Source organism: Leptinotarsa decemlineata, unplaced genomic scaffold, assembly GCF_025532065.1.
Source record: "Leptinotarsa decemlineata unplaced genomic scaffold, Ldec_3_MD MMD2_P_RNA_scaffold_9, whole genome shotgun sequence".
In the NCBI taxonomy this organism is placed as follows: domain Eukaryota; kingdom Metazoa; phylum Arthropoda; class Insecta; order Coleoptera; family Chrysomelidae; genus Leptinotarsa; species Leptinotarsa decemlineata.
In genome coordinates, this window is record NW_027412536.1 from 14,963,096 (window position 1) to 14,988,432 (window position 25,337).

At 32.9% G+C, this 25,337-nt stretch overlaps 1 protein-coding gene across 2 annotated transcripts; it reads right to left on the reverse strand.

Annotated features, from left to right (window-relative positions):
* Positions 1-1,825: 1,825 nt before the first annotated feature.
* On the reverse strand, positions 1,826-20,559 carry Hrd3 (HMG-coA reductase degradation 3). Of its 2 annotated transcripts, none has more exons than XM_074170689.1 (10): positions 20,208-20,559; positions 16,682-17,110; positions 12,030-12,218; positions 11,774-11,925; positions 8,424-8,549; positions 8,139-8,367; positions 7,662-7,861; positions 4,117-4,323; positions 2,390-2,668; positions 1,826-2,045 (listed from the first exon to the last, which is right to left on the reverse strand). In XM_074170689.1, exons 1-10 carry the CDS (start codon positions 20,434-20,436, stop codon positions 1,920-1,922), a joined length of 2,166 nt encoding a protein of 721 aa, XP_074026790.1. In that variant the 5' UTR covers positions 20,437-20,559; the 3' UTR covers positions 1,826-1,919. The 2 variants fall into 2 exon arrangements, with proteins under 2 accessions (XP_074026790.1, XP_074026789.1); XM_074170688.1 differs by having other exon boundaries at positions 1,826-2,057.
* Positions 20,560-25,337: the final 4,778 nt, after the last annotated feature.

Sequence of the window (25,337 nt, forward strand, 5' to 3'; positions counted from 1 at the left end):
TAATTACGGGTTAGAGCGCATAACGTATATTTAGACAAGCTTTTATTTATACGCTTGTAGGATTAGGTTCACTTGCAGGTAACAAACTAACCAACAATGTTAGAAATCTTGCAAGTTGAATTTGACCCAGTTCTAATCATCCGATTTATTTGAAATTTTGCAAGTGTACATAATCCCGGTGACAATGCATTATGAAATTTTTGTTAACAGAAAAACAAAATGGAGGTTTCATATGGCGAACGAGTTTTGTGATTATAGTCCAATTCGAAAAAAAATTTGGGGTTTTTTGGGTCGGAGATTATGATTCTCATGTCAAAATTGGGAAATTCAACGTGATGGCTCCAGAATGGTGGACGAGTTTTGTGATTATCGCCCGATTTATTCAAAATTGGAATCTGGGGGTTTTCAAGGTAGGCGATTATGATATTTTGAAAAAAAAATGAAGATGGAGGTCGAAATAAACGGAAAAAAATGTTATTTGTAGTTGTCAATAACAAGAGAACTAAAAAGTTAAAAATAAAAATTATAAAAAAAAACATTTTCAAACAAAAGCTTTTATACAAACACATTTATTGTTTGATCTAGGTTATTCTGTGAGTTTTTCATTTTAAACTATATACTCAATTTTTTGTTTAGAATCTAGGAGCAAGGGGTCTGAGAGTCTCGTATTCACTTGCCTTGCATCAAACCGCTGCGCTATCGAGACTGACAGTAAGAGATTGCGAAATTATTGACATATCGTATTGCTGTAGGTCTAGTGACTTCACCTTCCACTGATTTCTATCATTTTGCAAAATACTGGGTGTTCTATAAATGAACGGTAAAATTTATACTTATATAATAGAATATAAGTAGTTTAGGTTGTCAATGTCAATAAGTTATTTCAATGATGAGGTTCCTTACCACACTTTTACTTTAGGGAGGAAAAGTACGACTTTGCTTCCTACAATGAGGTCAGGAAATGTATACTTTCGATAGAGGTAGGAGGAAAACATATTCATTGTCTATTTCTCAGTAAATTTTCTTCCTAATAAAAGTGTGTGTATTACTTGAAACCCAAAGTAAACTGTGTGCAAATACACAAAGAAACAAAAATGCAAAATATTTCTCTTTGTCACAACTTGGGGAGTGTAATAAAGTTTCAATAAAAAAGTTATATCATCAAAACAATTTATTTGCAGTAAAACAATCAATTAAGAAATTATTGAACTTCTAATCTCTGAGTGGCATATTTCTAATTTTTCTAGGATCAACCAGTTCCTTTATTAAATGGTTGTCGAAGAAATTTTGTAAGGGTCCCTGCATTTTACTTTTCCAAAAATTTTCGTCCCTTTCAATTTCCGTAATTTTGATTCCCTTGAAAGACCAAACTCCGAAAATACACTTTTTATATCCAGTTACATGCAACTGGCCTTGTATTTGATAATACCATTTGTGACTCGTATTGACAGCTCCAGTTTTCTTTCTCCAAAACGTTATTTTTCCATTTTCGATTCTTTCTTGCGAAGTAATCGATTTCGCCGAATCACACACGATTACAACGTATTTTACGTACCACCACTGTCGAGTTGCTTCTGTGCCAATATTGTCTTTATGAGCATATGTTGGCTGCCTGCAAGCTCCACCTTTTCCCTTCCTCCCGCCTGACCCTTACACCCCTCAGAAACTGTTCATAAAGGGCCAGACAGTGTTAAACAGAGTGAATACAGTAGTTATGTGGCAATATTATCAATAATCAGTCAAATTCTCAGCAATGATTTAAAATATCTTTAGAAGAGCCATTTTTAATAAGGACATCAAACTGTTTGGCAAATAACAATTCTAATTGATGATTTTAAATAAAATTATCTATTGAAATATATAGTTGTAACAAAAACAAAAAATGATATTTACAAATGTTTCATCACCAATGATGCCTACTAAACAACCTGTGGCCGCCTGAAGTAAACGATTCCTGCTAAAACTGCTGTCAGTGTTGTGATCAAATATAAATCCCAGTTGGATCCGAGGGATTGGTTAATGTAGACTAGATGATGAAGTGGGCTCTGTAACAAAAACTATTAAAACAATTGGCAAAATTTGTTCGATGTTTTTTCAATCAGATTTTTTTTTTGTTTAAATACAACAGTTATCTCAACTCATCCAAATTAATTGAATATTATCCAGCATAACAAATTTATTTATTATAAGGTAAATTATAATACTCGTGGCAGTATCTCATCACAGAAGAAAGTTATGAGAAGCAACAACTCAATTTCTCACCCCATTCTGCTCACCAGTTACCTTTCATAACATTTTTAGTAAAGGGATGTACATGATCTCTGATTCGAATCAATTTTGAGAGATTGAAATAATTTTACAAAATATCACATATTTTTTTCATCCTTACCTCTTGAAGGGTTCCCAGGCTGAACATGATATTCAGTTTGAGTAAAGCTAATGATACAGGTACCTTGGCATCACTACTGGTTTCAGCAGCTCTGTCATAGCACCTTTTTGCTAGATGCATATCTCTCTCCATTCCCAAACCTTGTTCGTGCATATATCCTAAGTTAAACAAGGCCTGAGCATTATGCTGCTGATCGGAAGCTGTTCTGTAATGTGTTGCTGCCGTTTCATAATCTACAGGTGTTCCTAACCCATAATAGTAGTAGTCACCCAGTTTCACCTATTAGAATGAATACATCTAACTTCAGAAAAAAATCACACTTGTAATACTTGTCAGACTGGTCAAATAAAATACATCAACCATTTTAATTATTTTATGAATGGAAGTTTTCAGGAAACTGTTCAAATCAATGAACACATATTCAATATAGCCCTAATAGATTTACCCCTTTTTTTATACAGCTAATACTTGGAAAACCATGTATTTTGAATTCCGCACCACTTATTTCGTGACCGACCTGACATCACAGTTGACAAACTTTGATAAACTGATGAGGTAAAACAAAGGTTTTCATTTTTTTTTTCAATAAAGGACGAGGACTTAAGTTTCGCGCGGCACCTCAGTATAGAAGTAATATAATTGAAACACCTGAAAAATAATTTATTCACCTTCCACCTAAGAGAAATAAAAAGTGGCTTTAGATAGTTGGGATTGATTTGACAATGTGCCTACCTAATCTTAGGTATCAGCAAAGATTATGTTTATTATTCCCAGTAACATTACATGTTTATCTACTTTTTGATTTTTGTTAATTTTTTTATATCAATCGTCATAGTTTTCAAAAATGTGTGGTTCAATTTTGAGGTTGGAGAGAAACAATGAGGGTAATAATGACTCATTTTATTTTAATAGTGTGAGTAGTGTTTCAGGTGATATAGTTTAGTATTCCTTTGCCTTAGACGGAGGTTTCTCTATTACTATTTATTGTGAAGAAGTGAATTACTGTAAAACAATCAATTTTAATGAAGAACACCTTCAAATAATACTTGTCATTGGATGTTTGTCATGTGACTTAATCACTTTTAAATTATTAAATAAATTCCTCAAAAATTAAAGAAAAAGGTTGTATTCTTTAGAACTTTTATCATATAAACTACAGATTTGTGTCAAAATCATATTTTCATTGGAATATAGGCAACTCACTATTAACTTGTGATTCACACCTTTGGTGTAGTAATGAATATTTAACTGTTAAATTTTTCTTAATCACTAGGTGATCGAAATATGTGTCAAGGTGTTAAAAATAACGGTTTGGTATTGGGAAAAAATCCAGTAATATTCAACTCACTATTACTCAACATTGGTAATTTTCAAATATAATTTCATGTATTTCCGAATATATCTTTCTACCTGTTTCTCATTTACTTGTGCATAAGGATTATTTTTAACAAAAAGGTATATTCAGTGATTGAATTGGAATGAACCTTAACAAAATTGTACAGAGAGCCTATCATTTAATTTTTTGAACATGAATCCTATGTAGCTTGATGTATAGCTTCATATACCTTATTAAGAGAAATTAATGGTTTTTTTTCAACAGACAATTTCAATATAAGGTCATTGTTAAATATCTGTACTGTCTATTCTACTGATGAATTTGAATTAACCAATAATACAAAAGAATTGCACCAAAAAAGTTCATTTCACTTTGTTGAGAAAAAACTAACCTGTGCCGGTGAATATCCTTGACTGGCTGCCCTGCCCCAATACAACAGTGCTCTTACCATAGACTCATGAGTTGAAAACATAGGTACCTCACCTCTGTCTAACAAAAATGCTGCGTTACTTTGTGCAACTTCAAATCCCAGTTCTGACAAGAGGGCATATTGAACGAATGACTCATCGTAACGTCCATTTTGATAATCAGAATGAGCCTAAAAATAAATATATAATAAAAAATAAGGAATATATGATGTAAAAAATTTCTCAGTTGTGTATCTGTTATAAACGTGGCTATTTTTGAGAAAATCATTTTGTTTTTTTTCCACAAGATTTTTGAATACGAAATTTCTTAAGCCTGTACCCTGTGTCCATCTACGATAACAACAAGGCTTAAGAAGTTTGCATCTTTTTGAAACCATTCATAGACCAAATGTGATGCTTCTGATCAACTTCCTTTGTGATATAAGAATGCCTTTGCGTCTCATTGTGACTAGCAATCAGTACCCATTAATTGCCGTGGAAAAGTTTGGAAAATTTGTTAGAAAGGGTTGTATATGAACAATTGATCCAGTATGTAGATGATAATGATATTTTGTCAGAATATCAGTCAGGCTTCACAGTTGTGAAACTGCTGTGCAAAACATCTTATTCAACTGGAAAATATGGATAGACAAAAACAAATCAATTGGAGCCGTTCTTAGATTTGTGACATGCCTTCGAGACAGTCAATAGAAAGAGATTAGGTACTTTTAAAACTACAATACTATGGAATAACCATCACAGTAATGAAATGGTTCAGATACTATTTGAGTGATAGAAAACAATTAACAAAAGTCAATAATATCACCTCCTCCGAAATTAATAATGATAATTGAGTGCCACAGGTTAGTACACTTGGGCCCTTACTCTTCCTTCTGTATATAAATGAGTGCAAAATTAGTTTGTTTGCAGATGACACCTTAATATACTACTGTTCTTATAACGTTAATGAGCTGGTAGATACTTTAAATAGTGAGCTCTGCATAGTTAGTTGATGGTGTAATCTCAACCCTCTTAAACTGAATGGTGAAAAGACGAAATTTTTCTTACTGAGTAATAAAACAGGTTATGACGATATCAAAAATAGAGGAATTAGTATAAATATTGCTAATGAGGATATCGAAAGTGTAACAGTGGTGAAGTATTCGGGAGTATTGATTAACCAAGGACTAACATTCAAAGAACATGTATTGAAAGTGATAATAAATATCACCAATAAGATACATTTTCTGGTGAGAGTATCGCCTAGCCTATCTAGATAGTCAAAAATTATATTTATAATACATTAGTTTTACCACAACTTTCTGTTCTTCAATACTATTTACGGCTAATAAAAACGAATTGGATCGACTTCAAAGGCAACAAAATCATAATGGGTGTACCAAGAGACACGCCAATAGTCAACATGTCGAGAGAATTGAAATGGATGTGTACTATCAAACAATGGTACTGATATATAAGATGCATCACCATCTATCTCCAAACTACTTGAGTAGAAAAATAACATACAATGAAAATTATCATAATTATAATACCAGAATCAACCAAAATATTCATGTGGGAACCAAAAATAAGAGGTGTACTGAAAAATCCATTTATCATGCTGACTTTCAATAATTTAGATTGTGGTATCAAAGATTGTAATTCGAAAAGTCAATTCAAGAGAATGTTGAAAATGCACATAAAGGGCGAGAGATTTTGATTTGATTTTATTCTATTGTTATTTATTGAGTTCAATAACTTCATTACTATTCCAAGGTTTTTAAAGTATTGTATTTGTTGCTTTGTAACTGTATCAATACTTTTGTCTTATCTTTGTTGCCCACCTATGCATAGATATTTCATATGAGTGGTTGAAGTTTATTATTTGTGATTGTAACCAGTCATATATATGTATATATTTGTAATTCATTGTTTGAATATTTTGACATTTGCCTAATGACAGTTAGGATCAAACATATTGTATATTAGCTTTTGCTAAATAAAGGAATTAATAATAACCCTTTTAGTAAACCTCCTGACATATTCAAAACCGAAGCACAATTAGGAAAATTACTGAACATGAAGTTGTTTCATTTAGTTATGACTAGATACGAATCAGAAAGTTCAAATTGTGATTTGAAAAACATTATTACTGCAGAACCTCACTAATCCGACACTATTAAAAACCAGAGAGTGCTGGATTATTGGAATGTTCCGATTACAGGATTATAGATAAAAAATCATAATAAATAAAATAGTGTTTCCGTTTACTTGAAATTTTCAACTGTACACTATTCTCACTTTTAAACAACAGGTAAATACGTACGCACTTGCACGTGATAAATTTTGAGATTAGACTGCTAGATGACGACGCGGCGACGGAACGAGGGAGGCGTAACGGAACGAGGGAAGCGTAACGGAACGAGGGAAGCGTAACGGCACGAGGGAAGCGTAACGGCACGAGGGAGGCGTAACGGCACGAGGGAGGCGTAACAGGGCGAGGGAGGCGTAACAGGGCGAGGGAGGCGTAACAGGGCGAGGGAGGCGTAACAGGGCGAGGGAGGCGTAACGAACCGAGCGAGGCGCGGGTGAGTGTGCCGGTTTATTGAAGTGCCAGTTTAGTGAGATTCTACTGTGTATCTTTTTTTTATTCATTCATTCAGGATAGTATATTGTACATAGAATATTTACAAAAGTTCGCTAGATAATATTGTTGATCTTCGTTGTAAAATGTTTTCAAATATCCACAGTTCAGTGTATCTGACCCGAACTTAGCTGTACTCTATACTTCATGTGTGTGTTTTGACATAGTCCTTCAAGGATGGTATCACATGCTGAAGTGTCATTCCGACTGTACATCCGTTCATCTTTGACATTATCACGACGTTTCGGCAATATCCCACTTGCCATATTCATGTGCATTGCTTGGTAACTGAACTTGAAACTGACTTCATCCTTGTTGATGCTTGTCTATTTATACATTGCTGTTGGCTGTAGTTGAGGCATGAAAACTCCAGATCGGTCGACTGTGTGCTTGTTTGGAAGAAAGCATTTTGGTTGATTGGTGTGGTAATTGGGTGGTGCGATGTGTCACCCTATAGGGCCATATACAAACACCACCTTGATACAGGTCATAATATCGACTTCAAAAGCTGCAAACAGATCACCAGAACACATCACCAAAAAACCAGCAGCTTGGAAAACCATCATATTCAAAACCAAGGCTAGTGCACCACTAACACCAAACACACAACCCAGAACAATAATCAATGTGCCTTCTGTCCAGCGTGACCCTACCGCCATACCCGCCAAACATGCACACAGTCGATCAATCATAATTTTTCGGGGCACAACTACAGCCTACAGCAACGTGAGCACATGAATATGGAAAGTGGGATCTTGCCGAAACGTCGTGATAATGTCAAACACGATTGGATGTACACTCTGGATGACACTTCAGTGTGTGTGTGTGTGTATGTGTGTGATACATATGTTTGTAGAACTATTTTTGAAATTAATGATTATAAACCTGCATTAAAATTTCTCCCCATCTTCCTCTTTCAGCAACAGTTTTGAAAAGGCCTACAGCAGTCGGACATGATCTCAACATTCCTGTACCTTGGGCATGCATTTGTCCTAAATTATAGTAGCCCAATACGTGTCCTGATTGAGAAGCCAAGCTGAAATATTTGTTTGCCATTTTGTAATCTTTTTTCACACCCAAACCACCTGAAATAAAGTTATGTATAGTGGATAATTTGAATTAGCCATTGAATCATTAGATACTTATTGAGTATGATAATTGAAAAGTATCATATATTTGTGAACAAAGTAACAAATAGTTGATAACACTGTTTTCCTAAAAATCAAAATGAACATTTGTAAATGAGAATAATATCGGTGTTGGTTGTATAAAAAAATAACAATCAACTTTATTGAAATATTTTTATGAACTTACATTTCTAAAATGTGTGAAAAATCAATTTTTTACGACATTATTACTTACTAAAGTACATGTTTCCAAGTTGCAACTGTCCGTCCACCCAACCTTGGTCTGCAGCTTGCATAAAGTATTGATGAGCCTTCGAATAATCTTTCTCCACTCCTTTACCATAAAGATACATTAACCCCAAACCACTCAAGCCAACGGGATTATTCAAATCCGATGCTTTTTTAAAGTACTTGAAAGCAGTATCATTATTTGCTTGGATTTCATCACTTCCATCCAAATAAATCTAATAACATAACATACCATAAGAGAAATCTTCAGATATGTAGATTAACAACAAACCTTTCCAAGGTATGCCATCGCCATTGCGTTACCAGAATTAGCAGCTTGTGTAAAATAATCCAATGCCTTTTGATAATCTAAATCCACACCTCGACCACCTTGATAGTGAAGTTGTCCCAATCCTACCTGAAAGTATATTTGAATTAGTATACCAGGTGAGTCAATAATGTGTTTGACTTCAATAGTGGAAAAGTTAATGGATATGCAGAATTTAAAAGGTGCACTGTCAAATAAGCACTTGAGGTATTCGTCTCCAAACACAGATTAGAGGGGACGATTTCATCAAAAACTAATGGCTAGGTCAAAGCGTGGGAGGAAGTAATACTCTGCGAACCTCCCATTATCCTCATATTGCATTTGAAGTTTTTCGTAGCACGACGACAAAAAGTCCAACATGGAACACTATGTAACCTTCCACGTCGCATTGGCTACAACTGTTGTTGGAGGTACAACGATTTCTTGGTCAAGATTGTGCAGAAAGAATTCGTGCTAAGGCCCCAGGAAACGCGAGTTTCTCAATTGTTGATCTACGGGCACAGCGATACGATCAGACCTAAATAACGCCTCCCCCCCTTATCTCACCATCTGGGTTCGTACAAAATTTCTCGATCAAGTTTTTTACAGTTTTTTGTAAATTAATTATTATCATGGATATTTTCACTGTTTCTGATAAAATACTAACTATTCTCGATATTTTGGTAATGGAGTAGTTAACAAACTTAAAATAAAAAATTATTAATCAAAATGATTGTTAAAGTTATTAATATTGTAAATATTTTTCTTTCCATTTCTTTGGTTAAAGTTATTCAGGTTATTCTAATGACGCTTATTTTACGAAAAAAAAACACAATACTGAGGAGAATTCAACTAAACTAACAAATATAATGTAAACTGTAATGCACGATATGGTTGCTGATATTTATGAAGTTATAATTGGAATACAAAATTTGGTAATGAAAAAAAAAAATTGAATTAATTACACTAACAGTTATTGATGGTTATACAGTGTGTTCGATTTCAAACCACAACACCCTGTTATTTTAGAACCCATGAACCAATTTTGAAAAATGACAATTTCAAAATGTGGTACTCGACGAGCTCTATCCAAGTATGTTGGTAGATATGAATATTTCTCATTTTCAAGGTTCACTATGACCTGCAAAATGGGTCGAAATTTTGAAAAGGTCCATTGGGCATTTTTTTATTGGAAAAGTAGATACCCCATTCGATTTGGGCATATTTCGAACATCTAGATTCCAAATTTCAGCCCAATATCTCATACAGGGTGTTAATTATATGATGACAAATTTCCAAATCCATGATTTTTTTGACTGACCCTGTATGAAGTCTATTAACTTTACAGAAAAGATGAAATGACCATTCAATGAAATAATACTTCGCATACTCAGCTACAAAGTTATATAGGTTGTAATCGTTTAATTAAAATCAACAAATCAAAAGTTGAAAACGTGTTTTTAAATTTATAAAAATTACCAACAACAGAAATGAATTGAATTATAAATGGAACACTTTTTAAGATATTGGAGTTTTCAATATATCCTCTTTGAAGCTCTATACATTTTTCATAACGTCTTCTCAAATTCTGGCGAGTCTTCCTCAATTGGACTAGTGTTCTTTCACCACACTTTTGCCTTATCCTCTCCTTCAATTCGTTCAAATTTCATGGTCTATTTCTATAAACACTTTCTTTCAAATATCTCCACAGAAAAAAATCTAATTGAGTTAGGTCTGGTGATCGAGGGGGACAACAAATAAAAGGGCTGTTCCTTCCTTGAAATTTTTCATCAAGATATTGCCGCACAGAAATCACATTGTGAATGGAGCACCGTCTAGCTAAAATATAACATTTCTGCGTTCTTCAATGCTTCGTTCTTCCATGAAATCCAAGAATTTCGATGTCAAAAAATTATAAAATCCTCCACCGTTTAGTGTGTTCTACAAAAACACTGGAGCTATTACACGGTTTTTGATAATTCCTACCCAGACATTGATTTTTTGTGAATATTGTCTTTTTGCATTTATCATTCAGTGTTGATTCTCCCATGTACAGTACTTGGAATTCTGAGTGGACACTGTAAATGTAGCCTCATCGGTGAAAAGAATATTGCCAGAAAGTTATTATTATTCAAATATTCGCTGCGAAATAAACAGAATTCCAACCTTCGTTCCTCATCGCCTCTTTCTAACGTGTGCATGATTTTCGTTTTGAAGCAAATAACTTTTTTTTAATCAAACATGCACGTATTTTAGAAATACTAACGTGTAAATCTCGTGAAATCTGTCGCAAGCTATTTTTCAGGTTTTCTTAAACGTACTCTAAAATTTGTCAGTTTATCTTTATATTCCCCCTTCGTCTTGGTACATGTGTTTCATTTACTCTCCCGGTTCCATTGAATAACGTATTGATCCTGGAGACGGTTGTATGGTGAATTGGTTCACGATCTGGATGTCTTGTGTTGAATTCGTCCGCGGCCTTCCGAAAAACCCTTTTATAACTCTCTTCACCAAATACTCATGGAAAATTTTTGAGGATACCTAACTGTCAAAATTTAACACCGAAAAAAAGAAACAACTTAATTTCAAAGCCTACTATCAAAATCAGTGCCTGGCTTATTGATCCAATCATATGAATATGCCATATGAAATAAAGCATAAAAAGGGGTATTTTTACAATCGTTGATTGACTATTTATCATACCAAAAAACGATATGAATAAAACATTTTCAACTTTTGATTTTTGCTTGAACTAGGGGCACATATCTGTACCTGTCAAGATGATAAAACTTCGTATTTAAATATTTCATGTGTTTCTCATTTCAATGGCTACTTCCCCTTTCCTTTGAAGTATACAGTTTGTTATACAGGGTCAGTCAAAAAATCATGAATTTGGTAATTTGTCATTATATAACGATCGTATGAGATATTGGGCTGAAACTTGGTATATAGGGGTTTGAAATATGCCCGAATCGAATGGGCTATCCACTTTTCCGATAAAAAATGCCTAATGGACCTTCTCAAAATTTCGACCCATTAGCAGGTCATAGTAGGCCTTGAAAATAAGAAAAATCCATATATATCAACAAACAACTTTGAATAGAGCTTGTCAAGTACCATATTTTTAAATTAAAATTTAATGCCCCACTCTAGTGATATTTTTTGTTATCTAACATAGTCAGCGCAATTCTTTTACATATACTATGAAGTGATTTCGTGTTTATTTGGTATCATCACAAAATAGTGGCTTCTTTATGATATAAACTAACTTGAATTTCATCATTTTTATTGATAAAATAATTCAGATGATAGCTGGTGGTTAGAAAATATTTTACCTGAGCTTGAACATCTCCTTTATCTGCTAGTAACTGATAGTACTCAATAAGATCATTATCAAGAATCCCTGAAGCATAACCATTCTCAAGTTCGTCTAAAAGGCGTATTCTATGTATTGCTGAACCACCTCCAAAAGAAACACCTTGACTTACTGTAAAAAATGTGTTGAAAATTTAATTTCAGGCTCTAATGAGTTCTATACTATACAGTTTTTATACTAATGACACCAGAAAAAGAATGTCAAGCTGCAATCACCTTTATCAGCAACCCTACGGTAGAAATCTAGAGCTCTTTCACAACTGATTGCAATTGATATTCCAGACCAATATCTATACGCTAGAGCCATTTGAGACCAAGAGTTACCACCAATTGCTCCGAAAGTGTAATGAATCAGAGCTTTTGCTTGACTAACATTAAATGCCAATCCCGAACCATACAGGAATCCTATAATGAAACAAATTATAGTTAGTTTTGTGAGAATGTCATCATATGAAATAAAATAAGGATGAATTAGCATTTCCAAATTTTTCATTGTCACAAATAGAGTACAAATTTGAATTTTTTTATCATTTCCTTAAAATAATGATATTATTCAAACACTGTCGGTGGTAGTTTTGAGATATAATGTAAATTCGAGGTCATAATAATAAAACACTTAAGGCTTGATCTTATTTTTGTTCGACCTATATGGATAATGAAACAAATCCAAAGTTTGAAGATTTACATGTTTGCGATATAATAATAATACTTTTAATCTACTTCACAAAGTATAATGGTAGACAAGTATCCTAAAAGTGTACTGTAAGATAACAAATAAACAGATCCTTCCATCCCTAAGTTTTTTCATGATATTGAGGCTCTTGGGAGTGAAGCATGTAAAAAGTTTTAGTTGACATATGATTGTTAATGATGTTTCTTCAATCTATTGATGTTCATCTGAAATTAAATTATGAAAATACAACAAACACCTTACTACAAAAAATTAGCGGAATTTTCTAATAATCTGCCGAAGAGTCTGTTTTGAATACTAGAAACAGAAGCAATATAAAAGTTAAAAAATATAAAAAATAGTACACATAATTCTTTATTTTATAAAGGAGTAGATTGTTTTAATGACCTCCCACAAGAAATTAAAGATAGTGGTTCGATAAATATATTCAAAAGACGATTGAAGGATTTCTTAATGAACATATAGTATATTCCTATGCATGACTTTCTTATGTAACTTTTTATTTATACATATGTATTTTTAATCAGAATGTTTGTATTTTTTCATGCTGATATTATTTTATTCATAATGTGAAAATGTATTTACCATTGTAAATGAATTAGTTTCTCAACTACATAAAGAGATATATATTCACATTATTTTATTTATCTTTTTCACTGAGATAAACAAAACTCTTGACTAATGGGCCTATCATATTTTTCATGACTTGAGAAACACATGCCTAAATACTGGCATCTGAAGAGTTCATTCGCTGAAAAAAAAAAGAGGTACTAACCAGACGAGGTAGATAGATACATGGATGGTATTTTTGTCTTTTTATGTTGTTTTTACAACATGAGATATACCAAATACGTGCAAACAAATTAACAATAGTCAATTCACATTGAAAAGTTGAAAGAGGTTATTGAAATGAATACATATTTAAAAGCGATATACATAAAACATACATACTTCATATATAATAAGAAAACTAGCCTCACCTTTGTATATAATTGTCTACGGTATAAAACTCCCCTCCAATATTTGTTCAATACTTAATACTTTAGAGATATTCTTATTAAATATTTTCAAGTAACAAGTTGAATAAGTATGTCCCAGCATATAAAGGTGATCTTTTGTGTTGTGATCTAAGTATGTGATGCAAGTGAAAGTCATTGTGCTGTTTAGTTTTCCATCATTAGGAAAAGTCAGTAATTTATATCAATGAATAGATGTGAACCTTTAAATATTGTTATTAGTAAATGTGTTTGTACATGATTCTCTATAATTCAAATCGAATATCTTTCTGATTAACTTTTTTGTATTATAAGAACTTGGATGTTTCTATGGATCCCTTCATATACAATGATGTTGCAGCTGATGCATAACATAAATCAATGAAGGGATATGGAATTTGGCTCGAGTGCGTGGAAAGTATAATATAATTTGTTTAGTTTTTGGTGAGCAGCATTATGTAGATGTTGAATGAGAGTTTCAAAATAAAGTATGTATCGTATTATGCCTGCGGGAACTTGTAAACTCCATTTTCCAAGTATTGTTTAAAAGGTTCATAACTGGTGTCGAATCATGATTATGACATCGAAACCAAAGCCCAATTGTCCCAATGGAGGAGCCCAGGAGAGCCAAAACCAAAAAAGCACGCCAAGTTCGATCAAATTTTAAGATTTTGCTCACTGTTTTCTTCGATTAACTTGGCGTAGTGCATCAAGAGTTCCTGCGACATGGCAAGTTATGTGCCGCTTGCGAGAAGCAATATGAAGAAATTGTGTTGTATTGTGGAAAAACAATTCATGGCTTTTGCATCACGATAATGCACCTGCTCACTCTTCATTGCTTGTTCGTAATTTTTTAGCCAGAAACAACACCATAATCATGTCTCAGACACCGTATTTACCAGATTTGGCTCCCTGCAACTGTTTCCTATTCCCAAGATTGAAGAGACCCATGAAAGTACGATGTTTTGCAACGATTTAGGAGATAAAAACCGAATCACTGAAATGACTACTTTGAAGAAGACAAAATAGAAATTAATGGATAAATAAACGGTTTTTGAGAAAAATTAAAATTCACCTTATTTTTTTAACAGATCTCTTACTTTCAAGCAACTCCTGCAGGGTGACATATTTCATTCACAAACTGACAGCATCATACCAATTTAATTATTATTATAATTACTAGATAGGTTAGTTTCGTATTTTCGCATTTATGACGATGTATCTCTGTAGTTGTTCGTAAAATATTTTTTTGCTGCGAACTGGTTAATTTTGGGAAAAAAACCCAAGAGACATTTTTTGCTTAGAATGAAACAGGCTATTGGAAATAAATTTTTAAATGGTAAACAAATAATAAGACAAAAAGTTACATTGGAAATAAATTTTAGGGGTTGCGTTTTCCACCCCTTACAACCATGGGGTAAACCAAATAAATTACTTGCTAGGTGTCTTTTTGAAAGTACAAAACGTCAGGTTAATTTCAATATTGTAACTTTTTCAGTGCTTGTGAAAAAAATTGTTATACAAATTTTATGTACCCCCTTTGAGGGGCTGTATCTTAACAAGGGATGTTCCAATGAAGTTTCTTTATATGAAAGATCCTATCTTCTTTTCGATAAGGAATCACCTGCTTAAATGTTTTACACTTATTTAGTTACACCCTGTATATATCTGTATCAATTTCAACTTGTTGAAGGAAAAAAGAAAGTTCAATCACTTCATCTCCATGGCCTTTGATTATCATTATTCATTACATTTAGTCAGTAGGAATACTTGAAGACTGGCTATAAATCAAATTATCTAAAGGAACAATTCGTTCAGGCCAGTCTCAACTCTCCACACTGTAGGGTAATAGACTGACACTTACAACTACTCCCCTGGCTAATACCACGAAGAGCGTTGGATTATATCTGACAGGTGTCGGTGCAGAATCATTCACTGAAGTTATTCCTTCATATGCTATTGGCGATACAACTGCCGTAATAAATTTTCAATTATTGGAACACACTTGCAGACCAGTTTGCAGGAATAACTTCAGTGAAGAATCCTGCACTGACACCTGTCGGATATAATCCAACGCCCTTCGTGGTATTAGCCAGGGGAGTAGTTGTTTTCTGATAAGTGTCAGTCCATTAACCTACAATGTAGGGAGTTGAGACTGGCCTGAACAAATTGTTCCTTTCGATGATATCATTATTCAACAACATTTTGAGGGGTTTCATTTTCCACCCCTTACAACCATGGGGTAAACCAAATAAATTACTTGCTAAGTGTCTTTTTGGTAGTACAAAACGTCAGGTTAATGTCAATATTGTAACTTTTTCAGTGCTTGTGAAAAAAATTGTTATACAAATTTTATGTACCCCCTTTAAGGGGCTGTATCTTAACAAGGGATGCTCTAATGAAGTTTCTTTATATGAAAGATCCTATCTTTTTTTCGATGAGGAATCACCTCCCTAAATATTTTACACTTATTCAGTTACACCCTGTATATATCTGCCGTTGTCACATATCCTTATATTCTTTTTACTTTCAGTGTAACCAAAATTCATCTATTAAACAACTAACAATTCACAAACTACAAGTAGTCAACATAAATGCATAAAAACATTTGAAACTTTTATTCAAAAATTGTTATATTATTGACTTGCTACTGCTGTTAGTCGTTCATTGAATATATATCGAGAGAATGTATACTTTTGAAAATGTTCTTCAGAAAAAAAATTATTCAAAAAATGGAAAACAACATTCAGATACAGGAATTCAGATAGGAGGAAAAAAAAAAAATATATATATATATATATATATATATATATATATATATATATATATATATATATATATACATATATATGTGGGACGAGATCCACAAATACTTTTTTGCGATCCATAAATTTTATATACAAAAAATGTGCATTATGTGATTGGATAGGTATATGAAATAAAGTAGTAATTTGTGAAATACAGGAAAGATTCATTCATTTTGCAAAAGTTAACTAATGATAGAAAAAAACTAACCTGAAAATGAATCTGTTAGTTCACCATGATGTTTTATGAACATCTCAGTATTCAGATATTGAATTGAATACTGAATACTCATTTAAAATTTCAAGAGTACATATTGTTTTTACTTCTATATTATGATTCATAATAAATATTGTAATTGTTTTTTCAACATTACTAACCCAAACCAGTATGGCCATCAGCATTTCCCAATTCGGCCAACTCAACAAACATATCCCTGGCAACATATATATCCTGCTTCAAAGGATTGCCAAATAATTTTGCCCAAGCAACTAGTGCCTTTGCTGCTACACTGCCTTTATTCGATGCTTCCATCAAGAGCTGATAGGCCTGTTGCCTATCTGGCTTAGTTCTGTTAAGCATAGAGGTCGCAGTTTCATAAATTGTTTTGGCTTCAATTTCTTCTTCAGTAAGTTCTGGTGGATGCAAAGCTCCTTCTGGTAAAGGGGGTACCTTTTCTGGTACACCTACCATATTCTCTTGTAAGCTATTAACCAAGTCAAAGTGCTGGACCATTTTTTGAATAACTTTGGCTTTGTCCAAAATGAATAAGTCGACCACTTCTGATATTTCATTCTCCGATAGTGTAACTGAAATTAGAAAGGTGTTTGTAAAACTGGTATACCAGGGTTATTGGTTGACTGAGGTTTAAAATTTCAGACTAAACTAAAAAAGGGAAAATCAATTTACAAATGAAGAGAAGGATACAAGCTTTCTCTATGATAAGAAATGTATGGAAAAGTATTTTGTGAAGATAATTGTTCAGAAAATATCCTGTTTTCAACTTTCTTCTTCTCATTTACTATATAAAAAAATAAGAAAACTTAAAAAATGGGTAAGAAAAAAAAATTACAAATTAATATGAACTCAAGGAAATATCTGTATCATTCATAAGAAATGTCGAGTTTAAAGTAGTATGAATAATTTCTGTCACGCAAATAAAAGATAAATTCAATTTGTAATGAATAAAATGTGTTTTCGGCTACCGCTGTTGAGAAGTCAAGTATATGATTGAACTTAATCATAACATCGATGCTATAAAAATTGTATTAGTATGAAAGTTTAATTTATAAAATGATCCCAGCATATCCAGTTGCATTTTCTTGTATTTGTATTATATCACATATAAGGATTCTTTCCTTCTGTGAATTTCATATTTATTCGTCAACTCATCTTGACTTGACTGACTGAATTTCATATTCTTAGGAAAAGTTCAGTAGCGGCGTTAGGGTAGGGCGCGGTTGAGCGACCGTCCAGGGCGCCGGCTGTAAAGGGGCGCCACAGGCACTCTTATTTCCTCTCGCTCATTGAGCGAGGCCTGCTTACTCGTAAATTCCCTAAGTTTAGCGAAAAAATCGTTATGTTGGCAACACTAGAATGGAACTTTAGCTATTGAAACTCAGAAAACTGATGTTCAAGTCTCTCATGAGGCTACTACTCTAGCCGAACAGCTAAAAGATTTCATCTTCATAGTGTCGTTGATCGTTGGTATGACATACTTTTTCAAATTAATATCGTTAGTAAATCTCTGCAATCAAAAGACACAGATCTCGGTAAATGCGCAGAACTGTTGAAAAAATGCTGCACTTTCTTGGAAGAATATAGAAATACAGGCTTCAAAAGCGCCATTTTAACGGCGAAGGAATTGGCTGAAGAACTGGAAATTGAATCTGTGTTTAGAGCCTCGACAAGAATTCAATATGTTAAGCTTCAAGCTGGTGAAACTGCCCGCGATGAACCTATAGCTTCTTCGGAAAAAAAATTTGATATTGAATTTTTCAATTGTCTTTTGTACACTACATTAATTTCAGTCAATAAAATATTTGAACAGTTAAATGAGTACTCGGAATATTGGTCTTTTTTGTACAATATAAAACATATTCCGGAAAAACCTGACCTTGTCAAACTCTGTGGTGATCTCCAAATGAAATTAACTGTAGACTCTAAATCAGATATAGATGGGTGTATGTTGTGTGATGAGTCTGAATTCTTTTTTGCCTGATCAGAATGTGGCTACCCCTGTTTTTGTTTTGAATTTTATCAAAGATCGCAACTTACAAGAACTGTATCAAAATGTATGGATAGCAATGCGCATATTATTAACTATACCTATAACGGCTGCTAGTGGGGAGAGGAGTTTTTTCTAAGCTTAAGCTGATAAAAACCTATCTGTGATCGATAATATCGCAATCCTGATGGACAAGCTTGGCAACTTTGTCAATCAAGAATGAAATTGCTGAAAACCTTGATTTTGATAAAATAATAAGAGTTCCCTGACAGAAAGGCTAGAAAAGTCAAATTTTATTAGTTTTTTTTTAATAAATGGTTATTTCTTTTAATAAATGGTTATTTCTTTTAATAAATGGTAAATTTAATTATATCTTTTTCCTTTTTTCATATGGGTTTGAATTGCAGGGGGCGCTGTATAAATCTCGCCCAGGGTGCTGGTAGTACTAAAACCAGCACTGGATTAGTTAATAACACTAGTGAGAACAACTTCTGATATAAAAATGTCCAAGAAGTAGTCCATGAACTTTAAGGTAAATAAAAAAATTATATGTTTTACAGTTTGTCGAAATTAAATATGAAATACTTTCTGACAATTTGATTTTGGTGAAGCTGATGTGCTTATTCAAGAGTACCAAATTATTTTCATTTATTTTCGTGATTTTTTTCAAGAACTTTATTTAGATAATGCAATCATGGTTACAATAAACATTTTAAATAGTATTTGAAATAGCAGCACTTTCCAAAAAAATTATCCAAAGCAACACCAACATGCTGGTCGGAAAACTAGCTAAAAACAATGGTACAATAAAATAATATTATCAAGATTCACTTGAGAATCCGTATTCACAATACAAATGTCTAGTTTTTTTTGAGTAAACGAATTAATATCTCAAGAAGGGGTAATTTTTTTATAGGGTGTATTACATAAACTTGCAATAGAATAATGCCAGGTATTCAAAAATGTGAAAATATACAAAGCGTTACATTTGGATTGAGGAAATTGGTACCGACTTTCGGTAACACTGGAAAAATGCCATTATTTTCATTCGATAAAGCATATTAAAAAAATCTATATTTGCTAATTTTCAGGATAAGAATCCTACTATTTCCAAAAAAACAGCTAACTGACAATAATTGCGCTGTATCCTTATATGTTTAATATAATATAATGAAGAGATGATAAATTTTCATGTCAGTGAATTCAATTCAAAAATGAATATTTGGAGTATAATATTCATTTAGACTTCACTGCAATCATGTAATTAGATGATACTAGAGCTCAAAAGCCTATTAGTAGGACAATACGAGACCAATGACCACAGATGAGACCCACATCTGATGGTAATATTGCTGTTATTGGATCATGGTTGCAATGCTATACTATCATGGTTGTTTCATACAATTTGTAAAGACTCATCTTAAATATGAACCTATCAAACATGGATTCATGCACCATTCTCAAGTCAAAAGTTGTCCATGACAAATTGTGAGTAATGAATCATAAGCAATTGAGTAAGTGATTTTGAGTAGTAACATTCAAGCATGAGCGTGAATATGCTATAAATATGTATTCATATCTAATAATAAAAATGAAAAACATTTATTCATGACTTACAACTGAGGAGTCAATATTGGTACATGAATCCACCTTAAGTCATTGGTAGGCCTTAAAATTACCTTTTTCTGTTTCACTATTCATATCTGTTTCTGTCTCCATAGATTCTGGTGCAGCAGTATGATCAAAAGGGACAACAATTTCTTCATCTTTGGTGTCTCCGTCTTTTCTACTTTTCTTGTTATTGCTTCTTCCCTCATCTGTAGGGCCTTGTAAATTTTCATCTGAGAATTCACAACAAATAAGCAGTAGGCTTATTATAACACACAATTTAAAGGACATTTTAAACATTGTAATGAACTTTATTATAATTACTCAAATTTCAAGCTCATTTATTAGAAATCAGTGTACTATTTGGAAAGAAAAAAGCTTTCGTATATCTCATACTTTCATCCTATCAAAACAAAAATCTATGACAATATGACAATCAGCAATCCCTCTTAACCACGTCAATCGGCAAATTTTCAAAATGTCAATGCCAAAAACATATGTTTATTGACACTGAACTTAACCACAGTAGAATAACTTAACCATTTCATGATTCCCTGCCTCGAGTTACATCGTGACAGTTACAACCTGCTCCCGTGTTAGTTAGGCAGGGACAAATTCTTGATAGCTGTGTGGTTATATGTTAATCTATTTTCATCAATTTTTCGTAATGAAAAAATTAAATATCAAATAGAACCTATACCTCTTGCAGAAAGGTCGCCTAATCATTTCTCATGTTACTTTTTTAGACTTGCTTACAAACAATCTACAATTATCTGTTTCTGTCTGTTTAAAATCTGTTTTTCCGTTAACCAGCTGTCGCACCCCTACGAACGACAACCCTCAGAAGTTGAAATTTGTACGAGCTAAGGATTAACGAGGTCTTACCTTTTAACGTGTGATTCCTAACAATTATTCATTAAATATTTGTTCATTGTAAACAAACAAAGAACTTTACAGTGATGACCCTTCATTATCTATACTAATATTATAAATCTATACTTCTATACTACTATTATAAATGTGAAAGTTTGTAAAGATGTATGTATGTTTGTGGCTCTTTCACGCCTAAACGACTGAACGGATTTAGATGAAACTTTACATAAATACAGCTTACATATCAGAATAACATATAGGCTGCAATTTACAAAGGTTTTGTGTGATTTTGGTCATAATATAATAATAAATATTTATATATATATATATATATATATATATATATATATATATATATATATATATGCCATTATTTGTAAGCCGTAAGATTGTTTATCTTGAATAATTCTAAATAAAAGTCTGCGATAGCATATATTTACTTCTTATGTGTTAGCCACTATATATATATATATATATATATATATATATATATATATATGCGCGGGGTAGAGGGGCGGTCTAAGCAATTAAGCGTCATCGCCGAGAACGCGATGCGAACGCGGGTAGACGCGTGAGGGCAGACGTCATTGACGGTTGTGTCAGTTTTGCGAAATTTCTTTATTGGTAACATAATTCGATTCTCGAAGCTATTCATGATTTAGTGCAGTTGGCATATTTTTTTAGTTACTGTATTTTCAAAGTAAAAATATAAATTACTATCTGTTGCCTGTGGCTTCGCTCGCGTAGAATTTGGTTCGTCACATTAAGGTTCGTGACATACCTTTTTGAACAAATAGTTACAATATTTTTTTATTAACCCAAAACTTCAGATTCCCAACTTTAAAACTGATGAATTTTAATACAATCTTTGAAACCCTATTTCCCCCTGGGGGTTAAAATGCGTGATTCCCTTTCTTGATGCTTATTTATATGCTATACAAAGAACCTATACCTGAATATTTCAAGATTCTAGGTTCAGTAGCTTCGTTTGTACGTTATTAAATACAAGAATGTCAGTCAATCAATAGGTACCCACTTATTACAATACTAGCTGTTTCCTGCTGTTTTACCTGGGTTACCGTGGGAACCTACCCTATATATTATTCCAGGTCATGATCTATCTATATACCAAATACCAACTTGCATTTTAATTCGTTGAGCTGTTTAGGCGTGAAAAATTAAAAAACCTAAATACATACATTACATTCATCCATCCTCACAAACATTATGCATTTATAAAATTAGTAGTAGGATTAGTTGGGGATTACCAATGATTTCATTTAATTTCTTTCAGTTTTTTTTTACTGATACTATTCAACATTGCATAAGTGGGTACATATTGATGACTGACTCTCTTATATTAAGGTACAGCCGAAACTACTGAACCTAGAATCTTGAAAGATGCAGGTAGGTTCTTTGCAAAGCGTAAATAAGCATTAAGAAAGGGAATTAGGAATTTCCACCCCAAGGAGGAAAAAGGGGTTTAAAGATTGTATTAAATTTCGTCAGTTTTGAAGTTGGAAACCTAAAGTTTTGGGTTAATAAAAAAATATTGTAACATTTGTTTAAAATGGTCTGTCACGAAACTTAAGGTTACAAACCAAATTCTACCAGGGTGAAGGGCAGGTAACAACTAGTTATTTAACTGAAATGATAATTAACAGCAGCCAACTATTCGCGTGAAAATGTGCCATTCTGGTATTAACGCCATCCTAGAACGTTGAGTGCGATGGTTACGCGTTCCGTTGGAAAAAAATTGTAACAGGTTATGTTAAAAACAGTGATATTTGACAGCATTTGATCCGCACATAAAGAGCAGCATTTCGCGCTGATCAGCTCGCACACCAGCTGAATTATTTTCAAACCTGATAGGTGACGTATCAAAACTGACGTGTAATCTTCCCTCGTTTGATCTGATATGACATCTGACAGTTTTAAGACGTTATTTCTGGTACATCTAAACTAAACCGATAATACCTACCTAAACTGTCAGTTGGTAATTTTTCAAAATGTAACAAAAGCAAAAGAAGTAAAATGGTAACTTCCAACTGTCCAGAGGCGAAACGAGTTTTCAAATTCTCCGATTGATATATGATGGATTCATCTATTTGTAGATTCGTTGGTCAACAGAAAAACCAATTTTAATCCATAAACTATCAATTGGAATAATTGACTGGATGTCCAATTATATTTCAATTTCTCACAATTATTGGTGACAAGATGATTTTACAATACCTATAATTATAATAATTGTGTTTAAAATGTGTTTTTTCGTTAACCAACTATCGATTCAAAATGAACAACTCTCCGAAGCCAAAACTTGCGTTAACTGAGGATTAATGATGTGTTACTTTTTGAAGTGCATCTCCTAGCATGGGTTGATCGATAAGTAGAGAACATTCATCGTCCGTCAGTTGTGAAGGATATTATAAGATAAACACTCTCATATTCCCTCACTTTTTTTTGTAAGACATTTGATTGGGAAAAATTCCAATCGAAATTGGTATTTCAATTCATAAAAGCCTTATAAGATGTTTTTAATTGAATTTACCCCCCAGGAATTTCACGTGTGTCACCTTTAACTGACGGCATTAGGCTGAAACTCATTTTCCACTTCGGTACTATAAATATCATTCCTTTTTAAGAGGTATCAAATGATCTCCTAAAAATGAAGCGTGAGTATTAGTATTATTTTCAGTACAAGTTGTCTTGTTATTGAACAATCATTAAGAATCGCTCCGAATATTTTACAACACTTTCCTCCTTATGTATCTAGAGTAAGTTTATACAGCACTCTCCCCTGCATTAATATTTTAACCACCTCTATGTGGTAAATAAATTTGGAAGGCCTCAATAAGAGATAAAAAGCTATTTTTCATTTTGTAAATATAACCCCTTATGTATATATTCAATTTTCAAAATCTGCTTAGAATTCCTTAAATACTTTGCTTCCAGATTTAACTGCCTTCAAAATATAGAAGGCGAATATTGTTCTCAAAATAAATAAGTTACAAAAATATTTTATTAATTTTTTTATAAAAACATTCTATTTAACCCTAACAATTTAATTGAGTATTCGAAATATACCCTTCTATTTATTCACTTTTCTCTTGTACTGTGTTCCAATGTTCTATTGTTTGGCATTCAGTGGCGTCGATTTTTGACTTCAGATATAACCAAAAAATAAATCTGGAGGTGTGAGATCCGGAGATCTTGGTCACAGTTTTGGTGGCTATAATGTACTTCCTGTGTAACCTAGAGTAAAGTTTACTTAATTTCCTGGAGACGCCAACTTGGTTGATGAAACTCGCATCGAGAAAAGTGTTGCAGGTCTGGTGTTTGCGAAAAGCGCTTGTTTTGGATTTATTCTGCGTCACAGGTTCCAGTTCCACACGTCTTATCAAGGTTGTAGACTTTGGTTAGGAAATGAATCGTTAAGAAATGAACACATCATGTCATTTTCGAACAGTCCTTTTCCAACACACAGTTATTCCAAATCGGTGTTCATGGTAACGCCTTATACATATTTTTATTTTCAGTTTTTTTATTGAAGCAAGTAACCACAATATTAGTATTGTTTATTGGTTTACTACTAGGCCATTTCTTCTTAAGTTCTTATCATTTTTATGTTGAATTATTGTCGTTGATCTATCAGTTCTATCAGTTTTCTTTGGAAGTTTTCATCTCAACTTGTTTTTGCATAGAATGAACACTTGCTTATGTACTTTTTTGTCAAGATTTGGAACAGCAATAATCAAGAGGCCATCGTATGAGTTATTGAAGTTATTAATTTGATTATTTTCCGGTAAGGATAATGTTAGGAACAGATTTTTCAGTAAGGGTAATAATTTCCTCTTGGTCATGTAGTCTTTCAGTCATTTCTTAGGAACAGATTTTCGATAATTTCAATTGCAAGTATTCACTTGCAGTTATTCAACAGAGATTGAAGAATTAATTTTATTCTCAGAGACACTCTCGGGCATAACATTGAGAATGAGATCAATTATTTCATTTTTCCCAAGTTTGTCGCGATTTACAATCTTCTCGCACGAAACCATACTAAACACTACATAACACTTTTTACCTTTGATATTGGTGAATTGAATGTTTTATCGATCCCATACGCCTTAACTTAGTTAGGTTTTTCTCTCAAGAAAACAGTTGAGTCAGCAATAATAATAATCTTTATTCAGCAACAGGCATATACAAATCAGTAAAAATATATATAAAATCAGTAGAAATATATACATCAGAAATGATATTTGTGCATGTTGAAAATGCGAAGTTCATCGTGAGCATAGATATGCTCACAGGTTTTCTTCCACTCA